Source organism: Misgurnus anguillicaudatus, chromosome 6 (genome assembly GCF_027580225.2).
Source record: "Misgurnus anguillicaudatus chromosome 6, ASM2758022v2, whole genome shotgun sequence".
Taxonomy (NCBI): Eukaryota; Metazoa; Chordata; class Actinopteri; order Cypriniformes; family Cobitidae; genus Misgurnus; species Misgurnus anguillicaudatus.
The window spans coordinates 31,779,822-31,792,399 of record NC_073342.2 but is presented as its reverse complement, the minus strand read 5'-3'; the positions used below and the strand labels follow the sequence as shown (position 1 = coordinate 31,792,399).

The 12,578-nt window shown below is 39.0% G+C and overlaps 1 protein-coding gene across 2 annotated transcripts in view; it reads left to right on the top strand.

Annotated features, from left to right (window-relative positions):
• Window positions 1–12,578, top strand: part of fbln1 (fibulin 1) — a 49,906-nt gene that overhangs the window by 28,981 nt on the left and 8,347 nt on the right. Inside the window, exons 15-16 of one of the 2 annotated variants that reach the window (XM_073869030.1) lie at window positions 3,555–3,697; window positions 5,106–5,243. In XM_073869030.1, coding sequence (XP_073725131.1) covers window positions 3,555–3,697; window positions 5,106–5,243 — 281 coding nt within the window. Of the gene's footprint in view, window positions 1–3,551; window positions 3,698–5,105; window positions 5,244–12,578 lie in introns of both variants that reach the window. The other variant, XM_073869029.1, reaches the window with a different exon arrangement.

Here is a 12,578-nt window from a genome sequence, read left to right as displayed (position 1 = left end):
TTTTTTCCTTAAATTTAAACAATTTAGCTTCTGCCATGATTCCTATGACATTGATATTTGATGTGGCAGCATTCGTCTTGTGAATATTATCACTGCGACATGACCTAAAGACTTTAGATTACTGCTGTAAACAGATCAGGTTAATAATATTAAGATATTAAATTTTATATAATCTTATAAACATGTACTGTAGTTTGCGAGTGAAGCTTACACTATCTTCTGATATATTGTAGTCTTTCAGGTCTATCATATATGTCACAAAACTGTGATCACACTGCAAAAAATGACTTTCTTTCTTGGTATTTTTGTCTTGTTTTCGGTGTGAGTTTCTGGAAATTCTTAAATTAAGATGTATTTTCTTGATGAGCAAAATAACCTAAGAAAATAAATCTAATTTTTAGGCCAAAAATATCAATTTTAAGAGATTTTGTGCATTAAACGAGCAAAAAAAATCTGCCAATGGTTAAGCAAAAAAATCTTGAACATTTTTCTTAAAAACTAAATTCAAGAAGAAAAAAAAATCAAGACAAATTTGATTACCCCATTGGCAGATTTGTTTGCTTGTTTTGTGCACAAATCACTTGGATTTGATGTTTTTGGTCTAAAAATTAGACTTGTTTTCTTGGGTCGTTTTGCTCATTAGGAGAAGGCATCTTGATTTGAGAATTTTTGGATATTTTTATTGAGAGCAAGACAAAAATACTAAGAATTTTTTTTCTTAAAAAAATCATTTTTTGCAGTGTGTGGGCTTGTTTTTGAAGCTTCTGTATGAATTGAGCCACTAGATGGAGCTTTTAGGCAAAGCAAGGCAACCATGGCTGTCCAAATCATTTTATACTCTTAGATTTTTTATTCATTTAGCCTTATTTTCTAATAAAATGTTACTGACTTTAAATGAGCTATTGTTATTTTTCTATTTAATGTTTGCACTGATTTTTGTGGGGGTTTGCTTTACGCAGGACAGATGAAGTGACAGCAAGCAGGTATTGGTGGTTGGATTTCAATGCACTTATCATGTTGTCAACCTTACTGAAATTGAACTTAAACCAGCCTCAGGTCATTTGCCGCTCTCCCAAGCTGGTCCATTTTTCTGATTTTGAAAACCTTGGATTTGAAGGCCACCTAGACCAGTTGAAGTCCAGGTTGGCTATACTGAGAGGCCAGCTAAACCAGCTTGAAGACCAGCAAACCACCCGAGGCTGCTGTATTCATGAGGGAAATCTTGTGCACTACATACCCAACCACGTCTCCAGCAACGTTTTACATTTATATAAACATGTACCTAGAGACAACTTGATGCTTTCATTGCAACTAGTATTGCAATGAATGAGCATACATTTGGTTAAAGTTTGTTAAAATACATGAATTAAATCATCCTGATGGCTTGGATCGTACTCGACCCACAGGCCATGACATACAGTCAATGACAACCTATCGTAAATGAAAGCACTAAGATGCCTCACACAGCTAGGTGGCGATGCGTTGGTTTTCCTTTCTCTTTTACGCATACACACACTTTCTGACAATGAATTATGGGATTCTGGTCTTTGGACAGTGGTCTGAACAATTTGTGGCGAAGCAACATCGCCGCTCTGCACCAAGAATTGAGGCCCACTATGTTTGTGTTGGTGCTTTATCAACACACTGACTATAAATAATAATTACTAAAGAAAAAAAGGATCTTTTGCTTGACCATGAGTGCAGCCGTCCCAAAACTGTACTTTTCCCCTCAAGTAACACATTGGGATTTGCCGTTTTGAGGTCCGGGGGAGGAGTTTACCCCCTGGATGAAGGGGAAATTACCACTTGCTGAAGAACCTTGATGTCGTCTTTGATGTTAGCCGACGGCCTCGGGTCTTAATTTGTGGCGTTTGCCCCTCGAGTCGAAAGATCCGTCCTGCTCTGCGTGTCTTGCACAAGTTGGGTATTATAAGCAGGGAGAACATTTTGTGGTTTTGGCTCAGACCTAAGCAAATTGCTAATTACAGATCCGTGCCCAGCGGTGGCTTGACTTCTCCGTAAGGGGCTTCTCCCCTCTCGGCCGGTAACCCGATCTGAGTTTTGGGTTTAGTTGCAGCTTCTGCGTTGGATGAAAGAGAGCACAGATGGATGGATAACTAATCAAGGCACGTCTCCAGACCTCAGTGCACGTTTATTGGCCCGGCGAGGTCCGTACGTTTGTGTGTTAGTCCAAACAGATGCACACATTTGACTACACTTTACTAAGGTCTCAGTTGGAATTGGATTACAGGAATGTGGTTACAAAAGAATTTGACCAGTGAGCAGAGATGATTCGACCTAATGCCACAGTCGTTGCTTAGTTGTTTTTTGGGCCCTTTTTGCATTTATTTGATAGACAGTATGTAAGGAGAGGACAGGAAATTACATGGAGGACAGAGGGGTACGGGATCGGCAAAGGACCTCGGGTCGTTGAAAGTGCGTCTGCTCACTACACCATTGGGAGATTTTAAAAATTTGCTTCTGTTAACCTGTTGATGATAAAAGAGATGCTCGCTTTCACAAAATCCCCCCAAGACACTTAACACTAAACTCTGATTACACATGAGATTAAACGAGTATCTGGCAACACAAGTGTCTCTTTTATCATAAATCCCTAAAGGTGTGTGCACCAGGCACTTATTTTGACAAGACATATGATGCACATAAGTTCAAATGACAGCCATGTCGTGACGAGCTTTGCATTGTGCGCCCTCGAAAAAGAAAAACATGGTTACTGTATTAGTAGACATAGATCTCCATTTGTACTACATTGAATCTCAGCTCTAAAGGAGAAATAATTAAGAGATTACAGAGTGGAGATGTGGTGCAAAGTCTTTGTCCGATTGCCCAAAAACTTCAAATCATCAGAGGAGTTGAGTAGTCTTGTCAGGAAGTCCAGAATTTAGGGCCGGATTGTGCCATAAATTCCGCATACAATTTTGGGATACAGCACAGGGAATGCTGTGCTAAACCAAATATTTTTTGGAGAAAGTTTAATATCAATGTCACAGCTTCGGAAAAGCACTGAAACCATGAGTAGCTAACAGGAAACTTGACCACCAATTCTCCTGTGGTGTGATTTTTGGCCTCTCGTCATGTTCTGTACTGATTTTTGCCCCCCTCAAAAACCTGATTGTTTGTATTATGAGCCCCATATTACGAATGCCCGGCGTATTTGTGCACATAATATTTATTTAGTAAAGGTTTCACCCGCCCGCTGGGTGCTTGGTTCTGCGGTGGGTTCTGCTGGAAGCTATCTGGTTGTTGGAGACCTTCAACTGTGAAGGATGATTATTTTACCCAGTCAACACCATAGATCAGGGCCTGTTTGTTTGAGACATCTCACAATGGACCCTACTGTGCCTGGAGCGGGTTTGCATTGTAGCGTGTCGTCATCGAAATTGGTGCAGACAGAGAGAAACCCAATCCCAGATCATTAACATGTATTCCTTTGGAAAAAGCAATGTTTTGCTCAAAAGAGAAACTTGCATATAGTTTAAAAATGCGCCAGTCGGTTTATGTTGAGATTGTTGAACGTTCCTTTCTTTCAGCAGGCCAAGGGTCGATCGTGCGGATATCACCCGGTGTGTGAAATCATGCCAACCTAATGACATCTCCTGCATACTGAACCCCATCCTTACCATCTCTCACACGGCCATCTCACTTCCCACTTTCAGAGAATTCACCAAACCAGAAGGTACGAGCTTTATTTTTTAATATCTATATTTTTTGCATGATTCATTCATTTATTGTTTTCTTCTAAGCTAAAAAACAAAAGTATGCAAACTCAACCAATGCATTTCCAAGTATGTCACTCTGTAAAACTCGATTAACTTATGCCGGATTTCCACCGACTGCGGAACGGCTGCAAATCCGCTGCGGAATGGAGTCAATTGGTTTCCATTCAAGTCAATGTGTGTATTTCCACTGACTGCGTTCCGAATCCATCACAGCTCCGGCCATCCGCAGCCCTCCGGAACAAATACGCGGAGCTTCTATTTTTGCCGGATGACGGACAGCTCCGCAGGGCGGAGCTATGGCTATATCGCTTGATCATACCTGAATTCGCGAGATCTCGTGTTGTGATCTGGGCTGGTTTGTAAAAACGTCATAATTCAACGTCATAATGAGCGGAGACAGAACTAGGGCTGAATCCCAAACCGCCTACTTCCATACTATATAGTACGCAAAGTAGCGCTTTTTACATAGTATATAGTATGGAAGTAGGCGGTTTGGGATTCAGCCTAGATATCGCATGATCATCACGTGAATTTGCGAGACCTCGTCACTTCAGCACGCAGCCGCTCTGCAACAAATACGGAACTGGTGGTTATTGGCAGACGGCGGAGTCGTAACACAGCGGAGCCGATTTGCAGCCGCTCCACAGTTGGTGGAAATCCGGCGTTATGGAGCATACACACCAAATGCGAATTCAATGATTTGCGCGATTAGATTACATATAAATCAATGCGGAGATGCAAATAGATCCAGATTCACATGGGGCGATGGGAATGTCGCGAATCTGGCGGCCCATTGCCACGAAAAGGCGCAATTCACCTCAGGTAGCTAGCTATAAACATGTCAACTGACTAACTAGCTTAACAAGATCCTACGTGTTCTGTTTCTTTTGTATACAAACTTAATTCATGCATTTATCAGACTGCAATTTTGCATGCTTCATGTTATCGGCATCGCAGCAGCGCTCCTATAGCGCCCATTAACATAAACATCTTTCAGGTCAAATACTGTCTTGGTGGGACAAGAACTGTCTTGCTAAACATATTTGATGAAGTTCAACTGTTGGCATGTTTAGATCAACTGTTGCTACATCACAACACATGCGTTTTAATGGCTCAGATGTTTGAATGTAACCCTGTCATGAGGTTTGTTACCAGAACAATAAAGAAAGAACATGACGAGTATGTATGTGGGCCAAGAATCTGTGTAGAAGATGTTTCTGGTTTGAGGGATTCGACTGTCACTGATCCTTTTAAGTAGGACAAAAACTGACCATCTCCTTGTCTCATTTTTGATTTTTTTGTTCTTATGTCTCAGCTTTATGAAACATGTATTTTACTAAAACAAATCTTAATTTCCATCCATAGAAATCGTGTTTTTGAGGTCTCCCACACCTTCGTATCTCCCTCACACGGACTCCATGGAGATCATCTACGACATTCTTGATGGGAACGTCAACAATGCCTTTGACATCGTCAAGCGTCTGGAGCACGACATGATAGTGGGTGAGTGTCACTCCGGTATGCGGCTAACAATGCCGAAGGACCGCAAGCTCACCCGGAGGTATCCTTCTCTGGAAATTACATTTGCATCAAGTGGTTTTCTGACCTAATTTCCCATTACGAAAGATTCTCCTCATTTTTTCTATAAACAAACCAAACGCATATGTGTCTCTTTGCGGGAGAACAGAAAGGGGGAACACGAGCGGGAAGCATGAATCTTTACGGAGAAACGTATTCGGTCTAACTCGTTCCGACAGTGTGATTTCTATCTTGGTTGTGCTGATGATAGCTCTTCGGAGTTGACTGTATCTTTTGTGGCCTTCTCCGCCTGCTCCGAAGGACTGTCTGCAGACATTCGGCCATGTGTTGTTCATCCCTTTTTGACGAACGAGGCCGTGTTTTTCCTTTGCAAGCATGTGGCCTTGTTTGCCGCTTTTGTGGCACAACCGACTTTAATGTGTTCTTTTTCTGTTCGCTCTGTTTTTCCAGGATGCTTTGAAAAGCTCACAAAGTGTCCAGATGGTTATTGTTGGTGTGCTTTCACACTAAGATTATTGGGAAGAGTGACCGTGCTCGGTTTAGGGAAGTTCATGCGGGTGAGACTGATGAGAAACAGGCGCTCCTTTGACGTCCCTTGACCAATTATTAAAATGAAATTCATTCATAGATTGTATTAGTTGGAGTGGTGTAACTTGGCGGTCCAGAACATCAGGCCATCGGTTTAGTCGACACAATTATTGTTTCACAATCTCTGTATTGAACTTCAATGTGTAACTCATCATCCGTGATTGACCACGATGAGTGTGATTTATTGAGGATAGTGGTGCTGTTGCTTTTCTTAGCCATTGGCCATTCGGGCAGACAAAATGGGGGAAAACGTTTACATTGAAGTAGGGAACCTAGACACTTGAGGGCGGAGCTTTTTCGAATTTAGCCTGTAAGCAACCCCTAGAAACCACACAGACCCACCCTGGCAAACCCCCAAAAAACTCTTGCATCATGGTGGCGAGGTTTGTACTCACGGCTAAAAGAGTCTGGTTTAACGCAAAGAAGCTTAACAGCACTTACCTAATTTACAACAATGTGCTTGCACATCAAAGACCTTCTGTGACTAAGATGAAATCTATTGTAATGAAATCCTGAAGTGCGTAATTGATCTCCGTGTGTGCAGACCTCATGGGTTGTTTCTCCTTATACCAGAGAGAATATACTTCCTAAATCACTATTACACAAAGACCCCAAACAACCGGCAATAATGCAGACAGCAGACACTTGTGGTCGTGTGGAATCCTGGCATGATGTCATTCAGTCTGCGTGCATCTGTGTGTATGTGTGTTTGTCTGGAATGGCACCAGCGTTATTCGAGCGGGTACCACATGAAAGCTTTTGCTTTACTTACTATGAGCGGCCACCTCTTTCTCGAACGCAGTGTACAGTTATTTCACAAACACAGAATCTCCAGGGCCTGGGTTAGGGGCCCAGGCCCATTTGGGGCCTCATATCGTGACCAGAAGCTCCTTCAATTAAAACTCAATGGTGGTCCTATGCTCGTCTTTTCCTGGACAGACGTGCCATGAGTCAGACGATGCCTGGGTTTGAGAACAGCTGGTGCGGATAAATCATGGATGCACAAAACTCAAATCAGCACAGTGGGTCTTCACTTAGATCTCCCTCAGGCTTTGGATTAGAATAAAGAGGCTTAATGTGATTTAGGGAACATGTCACTGTTAAAATAATATTTGTTGACGCTGCGGTGTGTTTGAGCATGAAGATGGAGAACGTCCAAGCAGATGGTTGGACCTCAACTATTAACATGATGCATAAAAATTCTTAAAGATTGTAGATTATGATTGCTTGTAGATTATTTGTGACCTTGGACCACAAAACATCTGGGGTTACGTATGTAACCCTTGTTCCCTGAGAAGGGAACGAGATGCTGCGTCTCCCAAAGCATCACTGCAGTGACGCAGCGCGAGTTCCCCTGAAAGGAAACCATGCGTATATTTAAAGCAATAGCCAACAGTACATTGTATGGTACAAAATGATCGATTCATTGGGACTTCAACTTTAAAAGTGATTTTCTAAATATTTTTTGCACATTTTTTTAAATAATTGTATCTCGACCAAATATTGTCCTATCCTAAGCATACATTATTTCAAAGCTTATTTATTTAACTTTTAGATGATGTGTAAACCTGAATTTCAAAAAATTGACCTGTGGTTCAGGGTGATATGTAGGGCTTCCATTAACCAATTTTTATAATCGATTATTTTTTCGATTAATCGATTATTCGGATAAAAATCGAAACAACTTTTTAATTATATATTTTTGATTATTTTCTATAAATTTCTGACATTTTAAATCTTAAAGAAAACTAAACTTTGTCCAGTTTTTAAAAAGTAAAACAAATAAATATCTAAATATAAAAAATATCTAAAATATAAACAAAACAAGTACTGAGTTGTACTTAAACGGTATGTTGGTCCACAGACCAACTAATAAAAAATAAAAATATTTGTGATTTTCATAATCAATTATTAAACAATTTTATTGATTAGTTGATGCAGCCGCAGTGTAATTGGATTGTCACAATACCAACATGTTAATAGTCTTTGCTAATTCTAGTGAAATTTAACTATATAACTAATAGTTCTGCACGCACTCTTCTCAATGTAAAAATAATAAAATGTTCCAATAAATTTAAACAAATTGTAGGTGATGTAATTATTTTGATTTTAAAAGTGTAAATGCTGTGTTTCTGATCAATGCTCAGTGTTTGTTTAAGTGGTCTGACATATCAACACACAGTGGTTGACGGATATTTATGGTGTGTCTGCTGGTTTGTCTAACCAACTGCCCACTGGTAATTTGCTATTATTTTTGTATTTCTATTTAATGTCTCGGCCATTTTTGCAACGTTTCCAAGGCAGCTACTTCAGTCATCCAAGAACAAGTCCTATAAATGCAGGCTAAAATCACAATTAAACAACATATCTCCACTCATTTTGTTTTAGAATCGCGTCATTGATACTCTTGATCCAATGTTGCATTGTGGATCCCGTGTTAAATCTTAATTTTGTGTTGCTACTGATGCAACGATCTTCTTTAAGATCTGAAACACTGACACCTCCTTAAAATACCTTCACGGTGAAATGAATTTATTGGACGTCAGTAAGTTTTATAGTAGGAATGTTTGACACTTGAAGCTAAATAGGCGAAGCACTTTGCGCATCCGTCATTTGTCTGTCATCTGTAAATTTTTCAAGTCAGTCACAAATGAGAGAAATCTCTTCAGAAACAGATTAAAGGGAGGCGTCTCCATGGTGGCCGGCTCAATGCAATGGAATAGCACCTTGTGTTTGTTTGGTCGTAGGTTGTTAGGTCGGTCGGCTGTTTTCACGTAGAGATGAGAGAAACCGGTGGATTTAGAGAGTCTGTGCTTTGATAGATCAGTGATGGACCTGTCATTGATTCTAGTGTTATTTGAAGAACCGTTGAATGGCATGTATGTTAATATGTTAGCAAGTGTGAGTTTGCCTTCATGGAGGTTCAGTCTATTACATTACGTCCTGTTGACACAGGCTTCTATGTCCTGCTATGAATCTTTGGACCAATGACGTATGGAGATCAAAAATGCGGCAGAGGAAAAGCCCAGTAGTGTGGTGACTTCCTAGACTACCATGCACATGAGGAATCTACCGACATCTGCAGGAGCAAAGGGTGGGAAATCAAATGGCATGTCATCTTCCTCTCAGTATGGCTTTCATAGTGGGATTTCAGGTCAGATATTAAAGCGGGATCAAAATTCCAGTCGGTTAAAACATCTGGTAGGGATACGCACCTGTGGTCGGGGTTTGGTCCGAGTGATGCGGTGTTTTAGCGGAGGAAAGTTGCAGCGGAGGCAACTGCAGAGACATGCTGTCTGTGATCAGGTATGTGACGTTGGCTACGACTTCTGTCCTTCACACAGACCAGAGGAATTTTAGTGAAGTGTGTCAGAAGTGTAGACGCTGTGGAGATACCAGGCATCGTTTTGCATTAGCTACTACCTCTGTGGCGTATACTGCATCCATTCCAGCCAGTGTTGAGGGAGCTATTTTGAAAGCTTAGCTCATAAAGATCCCATGAAACTGAAGCTTTGTGGCTTTTTGCTCATTACTTTTGGAAGCAAAAATCTTTCACGGTTTTCAAATTTCATATTAAAATATTTGTTTATTTGATATAATGTTTTGTTACTTTAACTTAACAAATTGAGTTAAACAATTTCAACTTGTTTTTATAAGTTATATCAACTTATCACAAGACAAAACTTAAAATAGTAGGTTGAATTGACTTAAATATCAAGTTAGCATAACCAAGTTGATTTAAAGAGCACCTTTTTTCCGATTACGTTTTTACATATCCTTTAGTGTGTAGGTGTGTTAGTACATGTTAACGATACAACCCCCAAAGTAAACGATAATTCAATTTATCGTTTCCAACATAAATAAGTTTTTTGGACTATAACAAACACACGGATTATAAGCAAAAGTTTACTTCCTGGGATTGGTGATGTGGTAAAGATTGACATTATCATAATTCCTCCCGCTTTGGACTCAACCGCCTGTAAGTTAACTCCTGTTAGCATTGCATTGTGACCGAATCTTTCAAACATGGTAAGGAGCCTCACATTTTCATCTGACATCAGAGGTATTCAGGCCAATCACAACGTACAGATTTGCTGACCAATCAGGGACACAGAGTTTTTCAAATCTGTGTGTTTCAGGAAGAGAGTGAAATCTGGAGATACAAAAATGAATGTTAAGCTGCTTTGAAACAATTACCAATTGTGAAAAGCGCTTTATAAATAAAATTAAATAGAAAAAATGTACGGTAAATAATGTTTTTTTCTTGTTTTAATGTTTTATTCTAATCCAACAAATAAACCACGCGAACACATATTAAAGCAAATACACAAAATAACATTTTTTAAGCAATGAAATAGGTGTTTTTTTAACTTAAGACTACACATTTTTTACAGTGCATGGAGGCGGTATGAAACAAACGTTTACATTCCCACAATACCATCTGCCAATCAGAGTAACCAGGACGTCACATATGGCAAAATATGTTTAATTTGCGTTTTAAAATGTTAAAATGTATGTACAAAATATTTTGGATTTCATCAGTTAAAGGTGCAGTGTGTAAATTTTAGTAGCATCTAGTGGTGAGGTTGCGAATTGCAACCAACGGCTCACTTTTGAAACGCATAGAGAAGCTACGGGAGCCGCCACCGGAAAAACTTGTAATTGTCGGAGACAACTTAGTAAAAAAGTTTGTCCGTTAAGGGCTTCTGTAGAAACATGGCTGCACAAAATGGCGACTTCCACGTAAGGGGACCCTCAGTGTATGTAGAAAAACATCTCATTCTAAGGTAATAAAAACATAACAGTCGTTATAAAAAGGTCTTTATACACCCCTGATAATATAGTTTTGTATATTATTTTGCATTTCTGTCAAGAGATCCTTCTAAAAATGACACACTGCACCTTTAAATGCAGCCCTATCCCAATGCTCACATATTTACATTATATTTAATTTTTATGTATTTTTGTCATGTGGGTGATTTTCCTGTTTCCCTTGCGGGAAAACGGGAAAATATAGTGACATTTTGCATATAATAAAAGGAAAAAGCTAAAACAAGATTTTCCACCGATCAACATGAGCTTTCAGTTCAATCTGTTGATTTGCGTGTGAGGAAGAGTCTTTTTTATATATGTGAGGAGGAGGTTTAGTGCAGCCAAGAAGACCCTGTATGAATAACAACACATTAGAGAATGAATCACAACATGGCACACCACACAAATGATGAGTCCAAACCCACAAACACTCCTCTGCCTGTCTATTGAAATATTACCATTCAATATTAAACCAGGTCATCTCTACTGTGGTGGTCTGACATCCCTACAGACACGTTTCAGTCACCACTAGCCCGTCCAGAGACTATAACTTCAATTGTGATTCACTTTTGGCGTTACCATGGGTGGTGGCTGCAAACAGTTCATAGGACCAATATGTAGCAGCAAACATAATTTTTAATACCTTTAAGTATAGAATGACAGGAGAAATATTAAAAACTTGTTTATTTTTGCATAGATAGAACACAAATTACACATCACTTTTAAATACAACTTTATACTCGACCCCAAGACCTTAAACTGTAATCATTTACAGTAAGTCGAGAACATTTTTTTGTCTTTTTATATCATCTTCAAATAATTCAGACGGGTGATTCAGCAAGGACTGACTCAAATTAGTATTTTAATACAAGGCCGGGTCTACAGGGGGGCTAGGGGGGCATTGCCCCCCCCTGATTTCCATCTACCCCCCAAAGAGTGTCTCTTTACAAGCATAGTGTCCCTTTCCCGCCCACCCATCCATGCTCAGGGATCTCAGAGTATTTAACTCACAGGAAAAGTGCTACTATTCTCTACAACAGTAACTTAAAGCGTAACTCAACCCTAAACCAACTTTTTTTAGTTAATGATCTGTAAGAATGGGGCTTTATTAGTGCTGTTCATTGATTTTAGTACGTTTTTTAACATTTGGATATAAAGTGTTTCAATACTACAATATATGGTTTAAAAACGTCTGAGTGCTGCCCTCTTCAGGTTGAACGGTGGCTACTGCAGTTGAATTTTGCTATTGGATGGTGGGTCCAAAAAATTACTCATGACGTAAACAGGTTCAAGATCACCACACCCTTGTTACGATCTCACCACACACTTAGTTCGTCCCCTCTATCTCCGTTGGGATCTGCCCACTTTTCTTGCATTTTTCAAATATTGGGGTTTAGTTACACTTTAAAAAAAACACATCTTTAAAATATATATAAGAAAAAATGCAATTCACTATTCACAAATTCATCAAAATAACATAGCAAATTAGATAATATAATACAACAATTTACATTATAAACACCACGTTTTGGGTTAGGGGCTATTTTGGGGATGTTTTACTATAAATATAATATTTCTACACTGTAAAAATTATTTTCAAGAAAAAAAATTCTTAATGAGCAAAACGACCAAGAAAATACGTCTAGTTTTAAGACCAAAAATATCAAATTTAAGCAATTTTGTGCATAAAACAAGCAAAAAAATAATAATCTGCCAATGGGGTAAGCAAAAATTTTTTTGAACATTTTTCTTAAACTCTAAATTCAAGAAAAAAAAATATTTTTTATTTTGCTTGTTTTATGCACAAAATCACTTACATTTGATATTTTAGGTCTAAAAACTAGACTTATTTTCTTGGGTCATTTTGCTCATCAAGAAAAATGCATCTTAATTTAAGAA